The 22,080-nt window shown below is 39.9% G+C and overlaps 1 protein-coding gene across 15 annotated transcripts in view; it reads right to left on the bottom strand.

Moving 5' to 3' along the window:
* Window positions 1-1,021: 1,021 nt before the first annotated feature.
* The window catches only part of ryr1b (ryanodine receptor 1b (skeletal)), a 63,941-nt gene continuing 42,882 nt past the window's right edge, over window positions 1,022-22,080 (bottom strand). For 4 of the 15 annotated variants that reach the window (XM_067508291.1, XM_067508292.1, XM_067508290.1 and 1 more), the window contains 36 exons: window positions 21,472-21,486; window positions 19,653-19,823; window positions 19,363-19,422; window positions 19,133-19,267; window positions 18,919-19,031; window positions 18,705-18,801; window positions 18,492-18,598; window positions 18,350-18,401; window positions 18,099-18,179; window positions 15,364-15,463; window positions 14,762-14,841; window positions 14,492-14,568; window positions 14,274-14,347; window positions 13,802-13,819; window positions 11,575-11,655; window positions 11,164-11,252; window positions 10,661-10,789; window positions 10,302-10,406; window positions 9,327-9,356; window positions 9,116-9,197; window positions 7,721-9,024; window positions 7,557-7,639; window positions 6,993-7,212; window positions 6,606-6,692; window positions 6,181-6,435; window positions 5,951-6,081; window positions 5,281-5,323; window positions 5,062-5,195; window positions 4,913-4,973; window positions 4,669-4,815; window positions 4,422-4,556; window positions 4,126-4,282; window positions 3,233-3,297; window positions 3,035-3,135; window positions 2,858-2,909; window positions 1,022-2,734 (listed from right to left, as the gene is read on the bottom strand). In XM_067508291.1, the coding sequence (XP_067364392.1) occupies window positions 2,639-2,734; window positions 2,858-2,909; window positions 3,035-3,135; window positions 3,233-3,297; window positions 4,126-4,282; window positions 4,422-4,556; window positions 4,669-4,815; window positions 4,913-4,973; window positions 5,062-5,195; window positions 5,281-5,323; window positions 5,951-6,081; window positions 6,181-6,435; window positions 6,606-6,692; window positions 6,993-7,212; window positions 7,557-7,639; window positions 7,721-9,024; window positions 9,116-9,197; window positions 9,327-9,356; window positions 10,302-10,406; window positions 10,661-10,789; window positions 11,164-11,252; window positions 11,575-11,655; window positions 13,802-13,819; window positions 14,274-14,347; window positions 14,492-14,568; window positions 14,762-14,841; window positions 15,364-15,463; window positions 18,099-18,179; window positions 18,350-18,401; window positions 18,492-18,598; window positions 18,705-18,801; window positions 18,919-19,031; window positions 19,133-19,267; window positions 19,363-19,422; window positions 19,653-19,823; window positions 21,472-21,486 (4,767 nt within the window). In that variant the 3' untranslated portion in view covers window positions 1,022-2,638. The remainder of the gene's footprint in view (window positions 2,735-2,857; window positions 2,910-3,034; window positions 3,136-3,232; window positions 3,298-4,125; window positions 4,283-4,421; window positions 4,557-4,668; window positions 4,816-4,912; window positions 4,974-5,061; window positions 5,196-5,280; window positions 5,324-5,950; window positions 6,082-6,180; window positions 6,436-6,605; window positions 6,693-6,992; window positions 7,213-7,556; window positions 7,640-7,720; window positions 9,025-9,115; window positions 9,198-9,326; window positions 9,357-10,301; window positions 10,407-10,660; window positions 10,790-11,163; window positions 11,253-11,574; window positions 11,656-13,801; window positions 13,820-14,273; window positions 14,348-14,491; window positions 14,569-14,761; window positions 14,842-15,363; window positions 15,464-18,098; window positions 18,180-18,349; window positions 18,402-18,491; window positions 18,599-18,704; window positions 18,802-18,918; window positions 19,032-19,132; window positions 19,268-19,362; window positions 19,423-19,652; window positions 19,824-21,471; window positions 21,487-22,080) is intronic. The other 11 variants (XM_067508294.1, XM_067508304.1, XM_067508297.1 and 8 more) reach the window with 8 other exon arrangements.

Genomic DNA, 22,080 nt, shown 5'->3' with positions numbered 1-22,080 from the left:
AAACACACTAACAAAGCAGATCTGAGCAGCTACATAGTACTTAAAGCTGAAAAACACATGCCATAAGCACAACCAAGGAACTTATTTAAACTTATTCAGAACACGTTCGCTTTGTGTAACGGTCTGTCATTCATCCAGCACTTCCACTCAGCTATTTCACGTTGGTCCTGCACATGAACTCTTGCAAACAGCTGTTTAGAAACCTGATTATGCATGTACAGTAAATGACAGGGAACTCACAGTTTTTCAAGAGAATTCCACCCTTGGCACAAGTTTCTCCCATCCCGTTACAAAAAACCTTTTAGGTAACCTGGTTATTAAAGAGACAAAAGGAAATCAGTGCCGATCCCTGACACTCTGAACCCAACTTATTCCAACCCATCGCTGGTCTTCGCTGTGACGCTGTGTGCACAAACAACCAGACCATAAATTATGAATCATACACAAAGCATCTCTCAGATGAACAGATAAGTCGTGGATTATCACAAACAATGGCGCTATGACGTACTGTAAATACAGCCGCCGTGCTACAAATCGATATAGAATGAAGCAAACATTGTGCAATAACACTTTTAAGTTTTTATTCATAATATTTTATTTACTTACAAAATATACTGTATGCATATACGGTAAAGTTCCCTCCTAATTTTCATTTACAAATGTGTACTCGTGTACCATGTCTTTCTCAGCGACTTTCTTGTACATAATATCCATATGTCATCTTTACCGATTGTTACCCAGCTTTGTGTATTATTTGTCAACGTTTGTCTTCATATTATTGTTAGTGCATGTAAGTACGATGAGAACCACTTGAAGCAGGATTTGAATATATTTTTTTGCAAACATACTTTGCCAATGGATATTAGATATTTTTATTAAAGCTATCAGCCTTTTATGCAATAAAGTGCTTCCCAAATGTAATAACAGCTTGTACTGAATATGTGTTGTTGTTAAGTATTCATGTTTACAAAGTCATGAACAGCACTGTGCATGTAAATAAAAAAAAAAACACGTGTTCTGATTCTCTTTAAAATAATCTGTTTATTTTGTATTGAAACACAGGGTTCAGTCAGTGGACACTCAGGCAGACAGTGGTGATCTCCATTCAGCTCTATACCATTAACGAATGCGCGCACACAAAAAAAGAATACTGCTCTGTCTCTAGCAAAGAGTTTGGAGAGTTTGAGTTTGCATGCTGTCCGAAAGAGGCTTAGGGAGACAGAACTGTGCGAGATCACATCACACGTGACTTTGTTGACTGAGAAAAATAACTCATATGTTGGATTCCTAAAAATACCTACAGCATCATAAAAACCTAGCTAGCAAAAAACAAAGGCTAATGTTCTCTACCCGACCGCAAACTGGGTGTTCGCTTCAGAGTGAAGCCAATTCCACCACTGTGGACTTCACAAATAAGACAAATGACGTGTTCGTGTCCGACAAAGTAGCATGTATCGTTTAAATTCTTTAAAGCTCTAAAGAAAAATAAATATATGTATCTATGATTTACGTAAAATGTCTCTTTGTCAAAAGGCCCCTAAGCAGCCTAGTCATTACTCAGTTATACAGATGACACCTTGGCCAAAATGTATAGATTAAATACATTCATTATCTATTTTAATGCACTGACAAAACTTATTTGTGCAGAAATTGTTAGAAAACAGACTATTGGCCAAAAATACAAACGGGTATAACGGTCGTCTTCCGTTAATGTGATCGGCATACAAACAATAAATAAATAACCCCCGCATCCTCCTATTCCGTATGTGTGTATACATCATCGTCGATCTTAATTGGCACAGAGACGCCAGTGATAGGGACCACATACATCCAGGGGGGCATTGTAAGACTTCAGAGTGCAAACTGGGTTTCTCGGAACAGCTGATTCAAACCCGTTTAGGTCACATTTCCAGCTGATACGCCGTTTATTAGCTTGACAAGTCAGTACAACAAGTTTCAAAACATGATTGCTTGTTTGATGACACATTTCTAAGTCTTGAAATAGGAAGGAAAGGAGTGAGAGACGGGGGGGGGGGGGGGGGGTTCCATTGCTCCCTCAAAAATACCGACGCTCTGTCACAGAAACACCAGAAATCGGAAATGAAATGCCAGATGGCAGCAGCCAAACACATCCCAACATCACTACAACATGAATGAAATATACCCACCCTAACCTCAAACAAACATAGAAAAGCTAAAAATCTAAACTGCCAGAGTAGTGACATTGCTACAGGCACTATCATTTTTACAGCAGTGGCGACTTGAAGAGTCTATTGTGTATAGCCCCAGGTTTTATGCAAGGCAATCAATAAATATTTTACACCAAAAAAAAAGGCCATGTAGTGTACTCATAGTGGAATAAAGAGGCCCCTGGCTTCTTGGGTCTTTTTACGCCTCTGATATTATTTTTCTGCTGTTTTAAAATCAAATCCAATACAAGCTTTCACTGCAGGTGGTACACGTGCAGTCAAAGTGTGCATAGCTTCAACAGAGGAGAGAAATGTGCAAAGGGTAAAACTAAGGAGCAGACATGTTTAATCTCTAAATTTCCAGTGTTTATTCTCTCTGAATTTGCCTCCCTTCATTTATCCTCTCCTCTTTTTTTCTCCCATCAGACGCACGTTAACAATGCTGGATGTTATCCAAGCTGATCCTCATACTGCTTCCTGAAGCAGTCTCCAGCAGGGAAGAAGTCCCAGCATCGCTCCTGGTACATTTTCCACACATACGACTCCTGAAGAGAGAAACGTGTCGCAATATACGACAAAACATTTTTAGGAATGATAATTTTAGTATTTGGTGAATTTACTAAAGACAAGCATGTTTTCTTTTACCATTAACCTGTAGAATTACTGACCTGTCCTGTGTGTTCTGTTTCATCTTTATTGATTAGATACATTAGGAAGAACCTGAAAGAGAAAGAGGAATTTGTTTAGTGAGATTCAATTTAAACAAAGACGTGTTCCATTTGTGATGGAAAATAAGGAAATAATATGTTAAAAAGGAACTTCTGCAGTGCTAAAAGGTCACTCACATGTAGTTGGCCAAGTTATGCTCTTCTAAGGTGTGTGTCTCAAAGCCATGCGGCGTCGTGTCAAAGTAGTCACTTCCTATTCCACAGATGAAACACTTGGTCTAGAAGCAGAAAGGACGGGTCAGTTTAATCCCGGTTCTGTCTTGAAACCGAAGGAACTTTGACAGTGGTTTAACTTAACTGGTCACATAATCTTACCTCCATGTCCTCTCTGACCTGCTCCTGCTGGTCTCTCAGCTCTCCAAAGGCATCAATGATCAAACCTGACAGACACGGCATTATTTCTCATTAGACTGTAGCTCAGAATTTTAAATGTCTGTCAGATTTTAATTTGACAGACATTCCCCTCTGGTTTAGAATTGTGCTGTATATCCCTTTTTCCTCAAAGCTTCAACCAAACCTGTTCACTCAGGGCACATTGTACCATGGACATTTATTTTAAAGGGATCCTCTGAGTAGCTAGAATGAAAGTTTTCTCAAAGTCTATTTGGGACATCATCTGAAAATTGAATGTAGACATCCTGTAGACATCTTCACAATGTCACTAGATATCAAAAATAGGTTTTCACAGAACGTCCAAATACCCTAACAATTACATACGTCCCCAGGCAGATCGGAGTCCATTCTGGACGTGCAAATACTGAACCTGTATTAGTCCGAAGACACATCTAAAAAGTCAAATCTAGATGTCTCTATTTTGTAGAAAGAGGGATGCTGATTAACGGATATAGACATTAAAAGTCTTTAAACTCCTAAAACTAGGATTTAACATCCAACAATTTGTTGGCATTTTGTTAGCAGAGTTAATTTCTTTTTGTGCCAATGTAACAGATAAGTTGACCAATTTATTACCTCTGCCACATTTGCCACACATTAATACCAAACTGTATCAAAGAACCTACAGAAAACACGTGACTGTTTTATGACAGATTTTCTCAGTTTTAGACTATTTTATAGTAATTTTTACACAAGGGAATGTCAGGCAGTCTAATTATTTACGAGCGACACATAACACCGTTGTTTAAGAAAATCAAAAGGAAAAAAGGAAACAAAACCCATCACTAAAATATCAAAGACAGGACGCTTCATACCCTGAATTATAGCCAGTAGGATGACAATGACAAAGAAGAAGAAGGTGATGTCAAAGACCACTCTGTAGAGCTCATATTCATCCCCGGCCGGGTCTTCAATTTCATCTCCAATGCCCCCCCCAGCACGCACACCGACATACATGTGGAACAGGTAACACTGCAGCAGGGAGTAAGGACAGAGGTCAGCTTAGAACATTATAACACATCAGCATAAACAAACCAAGGAAAAGCTGTCAGTTCCCAGTTCATACTCTATTCTACTGATCTCTCCTACAACCATATCTTCGCCCACTTACTGTCATCATGTCATCACACTTCATGTCTGGTTCGTCCTCGTCCTCACTTTTGTTGTAGAACTTGCGGAAGAAGTTGAAAGCGACTACAGTGTACAGGTACACGACGACAGCCAGCAAACCCACTGTCATCACCAGCTGCAGGGAACAGATGGATAGGTGCAAGTGCAAGGTCAGGACTGAGTTTCTAATGGGGAAACAGCTGTGCAGAAAGTCTCTTGATGCATCATTATTGCGGAAATGTGCTGACCTGTTTGCCATTGTGAGTGACAGAGGAGAGAATGGTGCGCAGGGTTTTGACACCCATGGCAATGTCCAGAAGATGACAGGCAAAGAAGAAGTTGTTGTAATGTCCAAGCAGAGACATTAACATGTACCAAACCAGGTAGAGGAAGGTCTGAGAGACAAAAGAAGGGCTGTTAGTAACACCACACTTACTGTACGTGATGACTCTCACTGTCAATATTATACCGAGAATTTGTTCCTCAACTCACATTGTCAGTGAAAACAACACCAAACTTCCAGATCTGGTACTTGATGTCAATAGATGTTACCCTGCGGAAAGGAGGAGAGCGGGTTTAATCTGCAGCGTTTTGTGTTGCTTGTTCATGTTCATGGTTATGTCAGGAAGAACAGTACATACCAACTGAACATGGAGGTGTCAGGTTCAGGCTTCTTTTCATGAGTCATGGCGCTGACGTCCAGAGAGGCCAAGTCCATACCAAGCAACTCTGCAATCCTCTCTCTCCCGTAGATGTCACCATATTTATCCAGAACCTGGACATACCACAAATGTCATTTCACTGCGAGACATACCGGCAATAACACGGATCATAATGTAAACCAAACCTAAAACACTCACCTTTCTTTTCACAAACTTGTCCCAGTAATTGTTAGGGAAAGTGCTGCATTAAAAGTAAAACACAATACATATTTCACAGAAAATTCTCAAATGTTCATACTTAATATTAGAGGTCTGCAACCTGACCCAAGTATAACTGGTATTTCATTAATTCAAGCACATTTAAAATGAATACTCAGGGTTTGGGTGAGGTTCTACGGAGATATAAAATATAGATACATCTCTATTAAACATTAATTATTTCATTAATATTAATATTAAAATGATAACAGTGAATACTGATGATTTTGTCCTTGAGACAGACCATCACCCATGCACCACTCTGAGGCAAATGCAACACGGCTGACTTGTGTGAGGTCATGGCTCTGCCAGCCCTTTTTATTTTATTTAGCAGGTTTTGTGAAAATGTTAAAAATATGTGTGAAACTGATTTTAGTTCTTGTGTTAACTAGTAAGACAGTTTTATCAAGCAATACAAGAGCTGTATTGGTTTTAATATCTGAGGAGGTTTAATGCTAAAACGTTGGCATCAGTACTGAAAATGTTACAGTAGCTTCTGGGTCTGCAACAATTTCAAACTGAAGATAATGAGGCTGGGCTGAAATTTCAGGTCTGCTCAGTTTCAACTGCACATCCATTTTTCTATTTGCTAATGTAGAAGAGGTCTTACGGAGTGTTGAGCACCAATCTGTCCCACTGGCCCTTGATGTCGTCATCTTCAGGCTGCTCAGTGACATAGAGGCCATCAAACTCCAGCTTTCTGGCGAGCTCCTTCTCTCTCTTGAAAATAACCAGAGGGACCTGAAGCATACGGGGAAAACAAAGGTGAACAGCATGAAACATACAAGCAAACACAAAATCACAAGTGAATTTTTGTGGAGCCCAGCAAAGACCACCTACCTTTAGGCAGTTGTAACCAATAATGCAAAGGAAGGAGATGATGGTGTGCACTATCCCAAGGAAGGCCATGGCTGGTTCCATGTAGCCAGTGCTCTCCTCCAAGAAGTAGTACAAGGGACCTTCTTCCTCATCATCTTCTCCTCCGTCATCTAATCCAGAGCCATCGTCTTCAGCACCAGAGCCTTCAAATAGGCCAGAGCCTTCAAAGAAGCCGGAGCCCTCAAAGTCCTCCTCACCTGGAGGACTGTCAGACACCTAGAAAAGATAGACTGAGTCTGGCTAAGTGTATTTTTTTCCATGTGGCAAAGTTGAGCGCATTAAAAGAAAACTGTGAATACAGACTGAGTGAAATACATGTAGAACGGTGCTTTGCTCATGTAATGCAGAGTCGTGTCTCATCTAAAATAAGTTACAAATGCACAGACCCTGTAGAAGAGCAGGATGAAATTGAGAGCGAAGGCGATGAATAAGGCAAGGAACCGAAGGTTGTAGAAGTTGCGAGAAAGGTAGTTCTGGGAGGAAAAAAAGAATTGATTAAGTTATGAGCGAAGTATAAAAGGTACCTCTGGATTAAAGTTTAAAATCAATTAGTTTACCAAAAACACCGTGATTCTAAAAAGAATTAAAATGTCTCTGTGTATGGAACAAAATACCCAACTAACTGGTCGAGCAGGTCAGACTCAAATTCCAGCATCTACACTCCCTTTAAATCAAACATGTCACAGCACATGACGAGCTATGGGGTCATAGGGCAACTAACATCATCCTGGAAATCAAAAAATCTGTAGTGTCTGTGACAGACAGGTACCCACCATAAATTTAATCCTCTGAACCTCCAGCTCATTCCACAGCTCAAAGCCATCCTCAGCAGCTTTCTTGTCTTTTTTGGCCTTGGTCTTTACTGTCTTTATCTCTTCCTCCTCAGGTTGTTCTTCCTTCACCTCAGGTTCAGGCTCTGCCTTCTCTGCCTTCTCTGCCTTCTCTGGCTTCTCTGGCTTCTCTGGCTTCTCTGGCTTCTCGCCATTTTCAGTGCTGAATAAAATAAGAAGGGAAGTGTTTTCTTTTAACACAAAATACTTTTCTCCGGCCTCAGGACTTCCCCTGATTTAGCGGTCAGTCAGGTCGGTTTTGTAAATGAGAATTGATTCTCAATTAACTTACCTGGTTAAATAAATGCATTCAATTCAATTAAAAGCAGACATTGAAATGATCAAATCTTGGTACGTAATCAGATGTTTCCTTGGTCATTTTTAGAAAATGTGTAATAAATGTTAAACTCTGAAGTTGTATTTTGGTGTTCATTAGATTTAGCAGTATTTCTGTATTATTTTGAGGAAAACCGTTTTACCATAATCCATAAAAAGCAGACTACTTACTCTGCTTTCTCAGTCTCCTGAGGGGCCTCTTCCTCAGGTTCAGTTTTTTCTTCCTCTCCTTGTCCTCCCACGGCGGCAGCCAGCTGTTTTAATAACAGTTAGCTGTTAATTAAGTGAATAACGGAGAGCATACAAATGACAAAACCCTACAAGACAAAACTCACCAATTTCCTCTTCAGCAGTGGTGTGCCCTCTGGTGTGGGAGGCTCCTCAGGTGTAGTCTCACCAAAGTCTCCAAGGCCCCCAGGAGTGTTGAAACCAGGCAGGCGTCCACCTTCTCCCTCCTCTCCCTCCTCTTCTTCCTCCTCTCCTCCTACAGCATCTATATGTTCTGCTGCTCCATCTGCATCTTGAACTTCTCTAGACCCTGGTTCAGGTGGCAGGTCCCCGTGGACTTCGTCCTGCGTTGGATCTGGCATACTGGCTAGGAGCTCAGTCACTGTCATCTTCTTGGCACCCTCCACTAAGCCTCCACCAAACAGTGCCTTCCATATGAGTGTGAAGAAGCCCTTACATATGCTGTAGACAAACATCAGGATACCCATCAGCATGGTGTAGATGAATGTGACCAGGCCGATCACCATTTCCTTAATAGTCATTTTTCTAAGTTTGCGGTAGTGTCGCCGCAGGTTACGGAAGGTGAACATGTTGAAGAAGTTAACCACACTTTTCAGGAAATCTGCAAAGGCTGACTCCGGTGCTTCCCCTTCCCCATTGCCTTCCTCTCCTTCTCCAGACTCCACTTCATCTCCTGCACCCTCCTCTTCTTCCTCATCATCTTTTTCTTCTACACCATCTCCCTCAGGCTCAGAGATAGATGCAGCAATGTTCATCTCAAAGATGGTGTCCTCACAAAAGTTTACAAACAATTCCATTTTCTCACTCTCACCGCCCTCATTGACCACATCAAAGATGAACTGTCGTTTGGACTCTCTGACTTGCGGCATTTCCCACTGGTTGCGGTTCGCCTCGCTGATTTCAAAATAAATGCGTTCAATTCTTCTGCTGGCACCCATTATCTCAATACGGCCAAGGAAAGGGCGGAAATAGTTAAGCACGCTCTCGGCCTGCTCCAGGAAGTTTTGTAGACGGGTGTCGTGAGGCACATGCTCTGACAGGTTTGTGAGCAGAACGGCGATGTTAAAACCAATGTCTTTGGCCGGCTCCTGGAAACGGTCAGCAAATTCCTCAAAGTTGATCATTTCATTCTCGTCAGCTTCTGAACAGGAGAGGAGGAACTGGATTTCTGATGGAGAGTATTGTTTTTGGCTGTCCATGGCCTTGGAGAAATCCTTCTTGGAGATAAGTCCACGGGGATCAGTCACATAGTCTCGGAAGGCATCAGAGGCCACTATGTCCTTGAGCTTGAGGAACATGTCAAAAAACTTGAGGATCATCTCCACATTGCTGGAGGACTCCACGAGCATGTCGACCATCTGCCTGGCAATGGTGCCATTCACAACATTACCTAGGAGAAGAACACCGTGAGAGAAGGTGAGGAAAGTACAAAAAAAAATAAACGACAGAAAGTAGAGACTGGGATGGGCACCATGCAGTACCTTCAAGCAGAGACAGAAGCATCACTACCATGTCCTTCTGCAAGTCCAACAGTTCCTTTAACAGTCCAATTTGACTGGAGTCCTGCAATAATGGTAAACACAGAAAAATGCATATATAAATATTCTTTTACAATGTACAATTAGATTGTAAATAAAGTTTAATTTGAGATATTTGCTTCTGTCTGAGATAGTAAATGCTAAGAGACACTACCTCAGATTGTGCTCTACTCCAGAAATGATCCTGGGTAAGCATTTTTAAATAAAGAATATGCATTTTTACTAGCATATAGTACACAGAATGTGATGGAAAGCAACACAAACAATGGAAACATAGGCTAATCTAAGAGGACGGAAGAAAATGCCTCTGTTACTGTAGACAGGCCATCTTTTCTCATGTCTGAAAAAGTGCCTGCAGCACGGGAGGAAGGAAGGCTCTGAATACACCTGTAATACATTTTCTCTGTATTCAGGGACAGTGTCTAACAGAGTTCCTTTTTTACAATACAATAAGAAAACAAGGAGGGCAATGTAAATGATGGAGAATTGTAAGCTGCAGAATTTTAAAACATATCTGAATGCTATCTGGAAATCTGATTCTATCAAACTAACTATACCGAGTAACAAAGCTAATAAATGCAGGAAAATCAAAGTAACAATTCAATTTCAAATAATTTATTATTTAATGTATTTATTTATAAATGAATCTGTCAGTTTGTCTAAACTACAAAAGAATAAATAAATGACGTGGTATTATTTTTACATGTTATCACGGACTCTCTTAAACTTCAAAATGGCTCAATAAAAAATCAGAAGCAATCTGACATTTAAAAGAAACTGAAAAGCTAATTAAGATTCAAAAGCCATCTCATTAAACAAACACAAAAAACAATGGAATGCATGCATAGTTTAGTCTGCGAGGACAAGAGAGACAGTTAACAAAATTAGTATATTCAGAGTGGACACATTAACTGAAATGTAATATGTAAAAATGTAAACATGGTTGGTTTTAAGTGAACATTGGTTTCATTCATCTTTTGGTCAATAATAACAAACATGGAGACATTTGGATAATTTTAAAATGCATTGTTCTTAAAAATGATCCAAAGAGAATTTATTACTCAGGGAAGTAACTACAAAGTATGTTAAAAAAAGTTAAATGAACATTTGCTCTCAAGGTGTCTCTTACCTGAGCAAGCTTCATCATCATATGAGCAAATACGTGCAGGAAGCCCACAACAGCGTCCCACAATCTGCTGTGTGCCAGAGACTGCTGGTTACCAGTGCATGGACCCTAACAGACACACATAACAAAATAGTTTCAAAGTAAATGTTCTGAAACAAACTTTGTCTACATATTAGTAGTTCTTATACATTTATGTCCAGTTGGGAAGATTGCTCAAACATTAAGTGACAGCGGTTAAAAATAAAGCTTCATGCCATTATGTGTTGTTGTTGTTATCTGTCAGTTTGCGAGCTTCAATGGGTTATGATTTGTGATACACATATGCAAAAATTAAAATGTATACAGAGAATCTGGTTCCTCACCTGGATGTATTCAGTCAAGCTATTGAAGACCTGTTTGGCCACAGTCATTGCTTTGGAGAAATTCCTCTTACCAGGCTCATCTATGATGTCTTTTCCGGAGTAGTACCAGTAAAAGTCACTGATTGACTCCTGTAGTGGACAAAATAAAGTATACGGTTACTTTTTAAATTTTTTTAAAGTACTTACTGCCAAACTGAACCAATTGAAAGTTCAAATCATTGCATGTACTGTGCAATAGCTTCTCTTTAGAAAAATGTATATTCCTAGAGACATTTAAAGGGGGACTGTGCTCCAAAAGAAATTCACTGACTTGGAACTCACATATTCACTGCTGTGTGATGACTAAAAACCAGCGAGTTACTTTAAATAGGGTAAAAATACTTTCTGTATGTTTTTGTCAAAAAGGCCTCAGTAAATGGACCATGATTCAATGTTGTGTACTAATAGCTTCGTGTTGAATTGATTTAGACATCAGAAAGACGGTAACAGTATATCAGAGGGACCTGTAGTCGAAGCAAGTAGTCCACAGTGCAGATGATGACATTGATGGTAGTCGTGCTGCCGGTCTGGGTTCTCAGGTAGTTCTGAAAATCTGACCACAGTCAAGACAAGCCAACACTTTAAATGTAGTTTTCAACAACTAATATAAGACAAGTTTTTCATTGAAATCTAGTATTTAAATACTAGAAACAGGTGTACTTGTAATGAATCCAGGTAATGCATCCTAATTCATCACATGTGTGTACAGAATAGCTATACGTACGTATAAAAAGCTGACACTCTTAGAATGGTTAAATATTAGTGAAGACACACTAGGTCATAGCCTTCAACATTGCATTGCCGGGTAGGAATCAAGCAGCTTGTGCAGTTCACTTTAATCCACCTAGAGACAGTTCTAGTCGACACTGACTCACCATTATTGTGACCCTCACAAAGAAGTTGCAGGAAGCGGAAGAGGTCACATGTAAATTCATCGTCAGCCATCACCTTCTCATCTGGGCAGAGAAACAAAGAAAGTCCAAATGAATCTGAGCAAATTAAAGTATAACCAGTCCCTGTGGAGTGTATAGAGCATATACAGTGTAAACAGTAATTTGGATGAGTTATTCTGTTAGGTTACACAATTATAACAAACAATTTGCGCAAGTGATTAGGTGTATTAAAGAAAATACCAGTGTGTGTTACTCATTAACTTGGGTTGATTCTGTCTCTTAATACTGTTTAACATTTAAATGTTCCCTTGCATCACTCTGCTCAAAAATGTGGGCACTGTCTTTAAATGTACCAAAACAATTAGGTGCAATAATTTTCTACTCAAATAGTGATATACAGCAGTAGATAGAACTCAGGCAGAGTACACTGTGTATGTGAAAACATTCAGAGACAATGATTAGTGTATGTACTGTATGTGGTATACACATGTTTGAATACACTGTGTGTACTGTAGGTGTGTCTTGCACAGTAAAACTGTAAGTGCCATCGTCTCACACTCCTGTGTTGTATTAGAATAGTGAGTTAGTGAAAACCAATAAAACTGAATGCCTGTTAGTTACCAAGAAAAGAAGCCTGAAGCATCCACACTGACTCACTTGCTTTCTTCCCCAAATTTTACCTCTGTGCAGTCCCCCAGATACTTTACACAAAACAGCTAGTCAACAAAATTCAACAGAACAGCAGGTGAAACACACGTAAATGGACAAGGACAACATAGATAAATAAAAACAGAAAACCAGGGAATAACACATCTACACCAACACAACAGAGGAAACACCCATGACACAAATAATAACAGTGAACACAGACACACAGAGATATCTTTAAGGCACACTGTCATGCAGGACAGATCTACTGAACTCTAAACTCCAATAATCTATGTGCATAGATATTGGGGAATAACAACATTAAGTGCTCACTAATGTCTATGTAATGCTGGGAAATGCCATAATGTCACTGAGGAGGTAAATAACAACTAATTCACTTAAAGCTAATGGGTACGGCTTTCTACGTGTGGGCAGGAGGGTTTTAAGTAAATAAAGACTAAAATATTAGAGGCGTTTAAATATCCCCTGTTTTTAAAATGTGGCAACTTATCAAAACTGTGGCTTTCTCAAAAATGTAAAAGCATGCTACCATTTAATCAAGAAATATTTTCCTATAAAAACTATCACGTACGCAGTGCCAACAGTGCGATGTGTAATCATAATCACTGCTGTCTAACTATCCTACTGTACATATATATCAAACAAAGGGATGGGGTCACATACAACAAAGTTGAGAGGTTATGAGGACTAACATAATTACAAGGAACATGATTCATCATATCTTGGGTCTTTCGCAAGAGTTTGCAGTCTTACTGGAACTACCAGCAACAGCCTTCCGTGGCTGCACTTGCTTTACTGTACCCTGCTGGTTCTCCTGTTGAACATTTCCAACAACAAGGCCACACGTAAATGTTGTGGCCTTATATTCCACAAAACATCCTAGAATGCTGTCATTATAAACAGGATAAAATAAACCTGTGAAAAACATAGGAGGAATATTACAGAATGTGAGGGTTCATATGAAGTGAATTGACACAGATGGTCCAGCCGTGTGGGTCGATGCTGGCAATGCAACCACATAAGGGCCAAACTATCATTTATATATCATTTAATGGTGTATAGAGAGCTTAGAGCGCCTACTGCTGCTGCAATTCATTTCAGAGTTGCTAGGACACAGGGTCAGAGTAGTCCTCTAAGAATCTCTAAGATCCACTTAAGATAAATAAGTGGGAGAGGAACAAGGAGGTTACAGCCTTCCCACTGATCAGTCAGAAGACTGAGAGCCTCAGAGTTACAGTAGATCTGTGAGAAAACACTCAAGGATAAAAATAAAACTTTACAATCACTTCTAAAGGAAAAGGCAAAGATACAAAGCTTTAGTCATGTTGCAGTAGCATGTGTATCAATGCAAGGTTTCCATTATAAAACACATTAAGGAAGTGAGTGTAGAGCTTCATTTCCGTTGTTCCTTGAGTGTGAAATGAAATGCATATTGAGTCCAAAGCATGGAAAAGACTAATCAGCTGATTGAGAGCTAGAAGAGACAGAGGACAGAAAGGAGAGCAAGAAAGAAAATATATGACAGCAAAGTTTCATTTACCACGTTCTAGCTTCATATCTGAGAACCGTGAGAGCAGCAAATTGACGAGTGGGAAGGACATGGGCATGAAGGGTAAAGGGTTGAAAGAGGCAAATTGAACGAGATGTGGGAGAGAAAGACAAAGAGAGACAGTGAGTCCAAATATCTCATTGCTGTCAGAGGATGATAAACCATTTCATACATCAACAATCAAAATGCTGTGACTAATACAAGAATGTCATGGCTCTAAACACTTTGAACACACAGAAAAACGACCCAGGGATCCATAAACTGACACACTTGGACACACACACACACTAGATGCACATAGGAATAGACTACACACCAGAACTGCCTGTACAAAAATTCCCATTTTATCATAGAAGTAGGAAAATGATGAGCTGGGAGTGTATTAGTGTGTGGTAATGTAACCGTCTGCGTGAGTGTGTGTTTAGACACTGTGTGATAGTGAAAGGCTGTAGACCACACTCACTGGTGCCTTCTTCTGAAACCATTCCAAGTCCCTCAGCCTTGTTCTGTCTCTCGAAAGCATTTAGATCCAAAACGCTGTCAACATCAAACACGGTTAAACTCAGTCCCTTTTTACAAACATACAGTCCAATGAACAATACATATTGGATGTTCACAAAGTATTGTTTAAAGCAGAAGCGTCTTTCAAACAAGAGCGGTTAATAACCATTCATTACAAACCTGCAGGTCTGCATCAGAGACTGAATGCTGAGAAAGAATCCCACATCCTTTTTGTCCTTCAGATAGTCCAGCATTCTCTGCACACAGACAAAAAAACAACAACAATAAAATCTAATTTTACTGATTAAGATTAAGGTGGTGGGTGATGTAGTTAAAGGAACAAAAAGCTTCATTGATAATTTATTCTAGCTCTGCAATAAAATAATACGATATAATCATCTACATCATAATATATGTAAAACTACGTACAGTATACAGTAATTTTATTACCTGCTGTACATCACTGTTGCCTCCGTTGAGGATGGAGATCCCCAGTTTGAGTGTGGAAGAAACCATGGCTCCAGGTTCACCTGAAACAAAGGGAAACTTAAGAGCTCTGCAACAATTTTTGGCCAAGAACAAAATCAAAGGGGACATCACTTATTACTGCGTCACAATAAATGTTAGTTATCACTAATCTTTTATTTTGAACAAAAAGTCAGAAGTTGTGCATTACAAAGATTATTTACATGTCTTTAACAAAAGGCTTTTTTAGCATTTAGCAGGATTACACACCTCAAGTCAAAGTGCAACAATCACATCATTTGCTGTTTATTATCTCAAACACCACTGATTTGATTTAGACTAAACCTTGGAAGCCAATGTATCTCTTATTTTTGTCCTTTCATAGCCTTAATGGGATGGGAAATAATGGGTACACAGCTCACATAAGCACATATTAGTTCTAACAGATCATGGGTAGTTTACAGTATCATTCATGGTAAATGAGGCATGTAACACAAAATAGATGTTCACCATAGTGACAACGAGACCATGGGTGTGACGTGTGTGCACGTATGTGTAAGTGGGTGGCCCTAGGGTATAACACCAACCTTTGCAGGCACTAATCATCTGCAGAACCATCTCTGCAGCCCCACGGTTGTGTAGACGGGACTGCTGGTACAGAAGCCGCTGTTTCTCCATCTCCTTTTCCTGTGGAGCAGAGCAGAAGCGACCGAGCTGAAACCCTGCCAACAGAGACTGCACTGCCCCCCGCACACACTCTCACACACAAATACACAACCAGAGACACACACAAAACATCCTCTATTTCTAACTCTAACCTGGAATCTATATCCATGTCTTTATCCCAAAATAGACTACACAAACAATATTTCTCTTTTTTTATAACTTTTGATAACATAAGGTTAACTGTGGTTGTTCTTTGTGACAAGCAAGGTTCACCTGAACCTCCTCATGTAGGAGATGGACTGACATTAAGCTGGTTTTAATCTTTCTATCTGAGCGTAGCATTTTTTCAAGTGATGAACTATTCTTTTAAAGGGTTAAAAATGATATATTGGTCATGGGAATATTAGGAATCATGAAGGATTCTGGCTGAGGAGCTGGCTGCAACACTGGCTTAGGATTTAACAGAAAATCTAAAAGAACAGCTCATTAACGCTCACAAAAATATAATCCACAAACACAATACCCACACTCTCTTCCACTGAAACACAAAGTGTATTAGTGATAGAGATCGTTATTTCAGCTCTTGACATCTTCCAAACCTTTGGTGGCAGCAAACATTTCTTCACTGTGCATAACACACACTTCACACACTCTTCTGAGGAAGCAACCAAGTTCTCTGATTACCTCACTGCATGCGCCTGCTTCTGACAGTACAGCTCAGTGTGTCAATCTGACGCCCTAAAGCTCTGCCACTACGCTTAACTGCTGCAGGATCCTATTCTACCATAGGACAATCCCTGTGAATAGGGACTTGAGCTGAAATAAAGACTATGAGCCAGATTTAATTATTTAGCATAGACATCGTGTGAAATCAAAAAAATGCTTGATGTACAGTAATTCAAGCGCTTTTTACTTTTTTAAGCAACTGATTTCCAAATTTTGGATTTGGAAATTTGGAAATTGCAGTTGCAGGACATTTTTCACATAAAATTTTAAATAAAGAAATAATTTTGTAAAAACTTTTTAAGTCTTTTTTAGTGTCCACTGTACAGTATATCAAGATGTGATCTGTTAAGATTAAAAAATAAGAGCAATTAAGCAATTAGACAGGCCTTTACTGCTGTAAATAACTTGTGCAATACTGTTGAACACATTTAATCAATAATACTACACAATGCAGTACATTACGAAGACAGCCACTGCACTCTTTTTTCAGTGTGCTATTGAACCACTAATGAACAAATGACACATTACAGCAGCTACGAAATACCACCCTGTTGACAAAAGAGGTTAGAATTTACCCACCCACTCACCATCATGCATAGAGCCCCACCCAGAGCACCCAGAACTTAATCTACCCCTCCCTCCGCCCCCCTCCCTCGTAAGCCTGACTGTGTTTTAAAAAAAATATAGAGCAACCTTTCTCTGGTTACAGAGGTTCTGCTTATCATTTGAGCAAATGATGTCTTTCTGATAAGTGATCAGACATTGTACTGTATATGATTATAAGAATATGTACGCATGTGCGTGTGTGTGTGCGTGCGCATCTGGTAGTGCTGCTTGGATTTGGGACAGTGTATGTACGGCTGACTGTGCAGGCTTTTACTGTAGTCCTTGGTGAGCACAGAGAGGGAGATTTGTTAACATTCTTCAGTTCAAAGTAAAGACAAACAAAATCCGTTGCTTATCAGTTGTTAGCTCTCACATTAGAGTTACAATATAAGGTGAGTCCACATTTAGCAGGTGAGGACAGCCCAGTTACTAGGTGAATACAAGTGGGTGTGAGTCAGAAAAGGATGATGAAAGTGTAAGCGAGACTGATCACAGACCAGCACAAAAGAACTAGCTCTACTTTTCATGAACATGCTGCAAGGCTCAGTTTAGTAACTGTTATCAGAGTTTCTGATAAATAACCACCCAATTTTGTCTTGAATGGCATCATCACTAAGCACACATCAGGTACCAAAAAGAATTGTCATTTTGTTCATTTGATGTAAATCCATAAAAATAAAAATTAACATTGAACAAATTAAAAAGATTTGCAAGGTGTTTTGGTGCAAATGGAATGTTACCCTCCAGGAATAGGACCATGGACCACAATAGCTACAACTTTACAATGTCCAAACCAGGCCTCTGAGGGAAAACAGGTCACCACTACATTTATCCAAATTGCCAGTCACTTTCCAGTCACTGCAAAGTGACTGCTCTGGGTGTTTGCATCCTACTCAGTTTCCTGAGTAGGATGCAAACAATGGATGGAGACAATGTCATGTCCTTTCCAGTCTGGATATTGTGAATCTGAACTTTGAGCTCAGTAGTTCTTTTTGGCCCATTTTTATTTTGTTGTCTTTAGCTGCACCATCTCTCTGCACTCAGGTCATGCAATTTAGGAAATAAGACAAATTGATCCCATTGGTGGCCAGAGTCCAGCAAAGGCATGCACAGGTCAGTCCACCATAGCAGGAAATTGACAAGTGGTGTGAGTGAACGATAGAAAAGACAGAAAGAGAAAAAAAGAGCAATGTTGTAGCAAGGGTGGGGTGAGGGTGGGGGGTGGGGGGGTGTGCCGAGTGTGTGTCTTGGTGTGGTCACTCAGTGCGTGGGGAGCTGCTTCTCCGCTGACTCCCCTGTCTCCCTTCCCCTGGTCCCCCCATACCATCTCTGTCTGTCGCACCTCAAAGGCTGGTTCCTCCCCCTCCTGTTCTCCCCCTTCGTCCTCCTCACCAATGTGACAGCTCTGGAAGGAGATGACAGTAAGTACCAGGTCATATAAGAAAATATATGAAATAATTATGAAATTCAATAGGGAATCAACTTTTTGGTGTGCAGTGTCAATGATTGTTTACAGACATTTCATTTACAGACATCACATTGTTTAAGACTGTGCTTTTAACGACAAAGACTTACCTTTGCCATAATATCAGCATATGATATATAAAGATGGTCAAGGTCAAGCTTGCTGTAATGAAACAACACGCACAACACAGGTCAGTCAACCACAGCAATGAGGAAAAGATAAGTTAATAATGTGTAGAATGTAGGCTCCTACGTCTTTTCTGTGAGAGCTGTGCGGCTGAAATGAAGAATCAGCTGATGAAGGGGGTCAGGCTTCATTTCAGTCTCCTCTTCCTCTTCCTCCTCCTCCTCCATGGCTTTCTAATCAGTGAACATACATAAAATGAATCATATTGAAATTATTTTGTACACACCGTGGGAAATGCCACAAATAACTATTTGTGTCTCTTAGAAGTACAGGACATACCGATAAGTCATCAATCATCTTGTCCTCAAATGAGTAGCCTTCGTTCCCCAACCAGTTACGCTTGTACGCGTCCAAAAACATGTTAGTTGCCCTGTGCCTGTGAGAACAGAGTTCATCAGTACATAATTGGGTTGCTCTGCAGTGGGGTCATGTAAAGCTTTATGATTCAATTATTTTAAATTATGTTTTTTAAGAGCGTGTTGAGCATCATTACGCTGGGATGTTGTAGAGAGGTGTCATCCTAAAACAGGCCACCACAGCCCTACGACGCTGTTTGGACAGCAGCTTGTGCCACACCATTTTCTTTGACTTGAAGGGATGCTCAGTCTGAAGCAAGAAAAAGCACCTACTGAACAAATCCTTTTTTCAAACAATCAAATGTCACGCGTGTTTGCTTGCAGGGCACCTGTGTTTGTGTCTATACTGACCAATTCAATGTGGTAAAGGACAGCAGACACCTCTTGGACCCTTTTTACCACTTTCTCAGGGTCTTCTGCATCTTCAGCCTTTCCAGACCTCTCCTTGTAAAGAGACATCTGCCAGCGCATCGCTGGGTCCTCCTCCTGAAACAAAGAAATATGTATAAAGCATGTAAGGATATTTACAAGGAAATCGACATGTTCAATCTATTCTTTAATATTTAAAAGAAACTACTTACCTTGCCTTGCAGATGCAGATTGGTGTGCAAAAACTCCCTGACTTCTTTATCTGTGTCTTTCTACAAGGCAAGAGGCCAAATTTCAGACCAAGCTGGAATTACACTGATTTAATCCTAGACAATCTAAATATTGTACAGTCTAGAAAAAACTCATGTAGTAACTATTTATTCTATTTTAGGTTATAAATAAATAAATAATGAGAAAAGAAGTTAGTCTCCATGGCTCTGGACTACTATGACTTTTTGCACACACTATATTGAAGAAGTTGACTTTAAATACATAAAGGTACCAGTGAGTATCTGATCTTGGCAACATTGATGAGCTCCTGGTCTGCAGGAGAACACATGTTGAGGCCGATGGGAAGCATCTTCTTTAGTGCTGCCACAATAAGGGAGGTCTGCACAGAGTAACGATCCCCCCGCCGTTTCTTCTTGGTACGCTCCTGCTCTGAACCTCCAGACTAAAGACAATGAGAAAAGTTCAGAACAGCCTGTCACTGTCTGGTTTAAAGATCCTTATGTCTCACACATTAAAAAAAAATCTTTTTTTTAAAATAAAGCCATGTTTGGGACATCAGAAAAAGTGCCGTGATGTAAAACTACTACTTATGCGAAACTGACAGGATGTTGACAAAATGAGATGGCGAAAAAACAACTTCTGAGTAACATTTTACACAATATCACAACATGCTGAAGAACTAGGTAAAAATAATTATTCATCAGCTATTCATCAGCAACAAGACAGACTAACTTTGAACTTTTAACATCAACCTCTGGTAGGTTTCAGGTGCTTCATTGCTGCATCAATACAGTCATGACACACAATGCAGCCTCACTGTTAGTAGTACAGTGGCCAGACAGGGCATATCCAGTCCACTGGGCAGCACATAGAACAGCACAAGTCTGTGGGGTCAGCTCCATTGCATTGGAGCTATTCTCTCACTCTCCTGTCTTGAGGCTGACAATGATCATTACTGACTGTTGTCTGGCCTCACAGCACCCTCTCTGCCCTCAAGTGTGTATAGTGTAAGTTGCTCTCTGGGCAGTGAGAGGTGTTGTGATGATCAGGCAACAGAATCCCACTGCAGTAATGTCCATCTTGTAGCCATGGACAGGAGGTTTTTCTTATTATATTACAGAAACCATGTAAAACATCATTCAAACAGTTAATAAATGTTTCCTTTAATGGTGTCAATAAATTAGACATGAGAGATGAACCCAGTTAGTAAATATGACACATATCGAGTAACACTGAGCTACATGTAGCTACAGTTTTCCCCCAACAGACCCAGCTAGCTGAATATGCTGCGGATGAATCAAGCTTATCAAATGGTCACAACAAGGAATCATAGGGGTTTTTGGTGTGAACAGGTAGTGAACTCAAAGCTAGCGATAATACTCAAAACAGAAGAATCTCCCAGCACAGAAATCTTTACCACAATGCTGAAAGAAATCCAAGCGTCAATAACAAGATTTCAACATCACAGATCGCACAGTAGCGCGGGCTCCACAACTGGAAGGCAAACTGTTTATTAATCAAACAACATAGTTGATGGTGCTTGGCTGCAGGAGTGCACACTCCAAATTAGATGCACAATCAACCGAGCCGAGCACCATGAAACCTTTCAGGCCACTACGATCTACAGCAAAGAGCTTTCATCAAGCCGCTCCAGACTCCTACTCACACATAAAAACACACACTTAAAAACAGATACACAAGCTGCTAACACATGACCACACACACACACACACACATTCAAAACTAAACAATATGATTGCAGAAAACATTCTTAATATAGAGTCTCAAACAGAATCTATATTATACAATGCATCCTTTCCTATTCTGTAGGTGTCTATTTCATATATTGTATGTGCTGTGTGTGCATTATGATAACACTGCTACCACAAAATATCCACGATTGTGTTATTTCCCAATAGTATCAATGTTCCGATGACCTTGTTTGTGTGTATGTTCTGTGTGTGTGTGTGTGATTATTGGGGCCTATATGTAAAAAGTGTGGTAGTCCATGGGGGAGCTTGATGAAATGCCTCCCCAAACTCAGGGTGCCATGCGATCAGCACAGCTTTCGTGCACAAACATAGTCTAACCTCTCCATCTCCGGCCTAGTGGCCCGGTGTCCAACCCCGACACAGGATATAAGGAGAAAAGATAGTTAGCTTCACTCCTAAATACTATACACAAACTGGCCACTTTATTAGGTATTTAGAATGAATGAGGTGGCCAAAACTTTAGAACCACCTCTTCCTATAATGCACCCCAGTACAACTCCACAAACAAACTTAGTAGAATTATCACCTTTCTGACACTTCCAGCTTAAAAACTTAGAAATTATAACATTGTAAAAGTAAAATTCATGGCAGTGCTTCTGAATTGGACTGCATTAGATTGTACAGGTGTACCTAATAAAGTGGCCAATGAGTGTGTATACACTGTCCTGGAAAAGGATGTTATTAGTTATATAAAATAGCATATTACTGTGACATTTACAGAAAAGCTTTATTTACTGTATAATCACTTGCTTGACATACTTATCTTCTTTCTTTTAAGTCACACAACAAATTACAGGAAAGGAACGAAGTCATAACTTAGAAGAGATTAAAAGGCATTTCCTTTTAAATCTTCCTCTGCTTGCAATGGGTTGAGTTAGTGAAATAATTATGCTATGTTACATGGATTAAGTGAATAAGACAGGCTAT

Source organism: Channa argus, chromosome 6, assembly GCF_033026475.1.
Source record: "Channa argus isolate prfri chromosome 6, Channa argus male v1.0, whole genome shotgun sequence".
Taxonomy (NCBI): Eukaryota; Metazoa; Chordata; class Actinopteri; order Anabantiformes; family Channidae; genus Channa; species Channa argus.
This window is presented reverse-complemented; position numbering and strand designations above follow the sequence as displayed.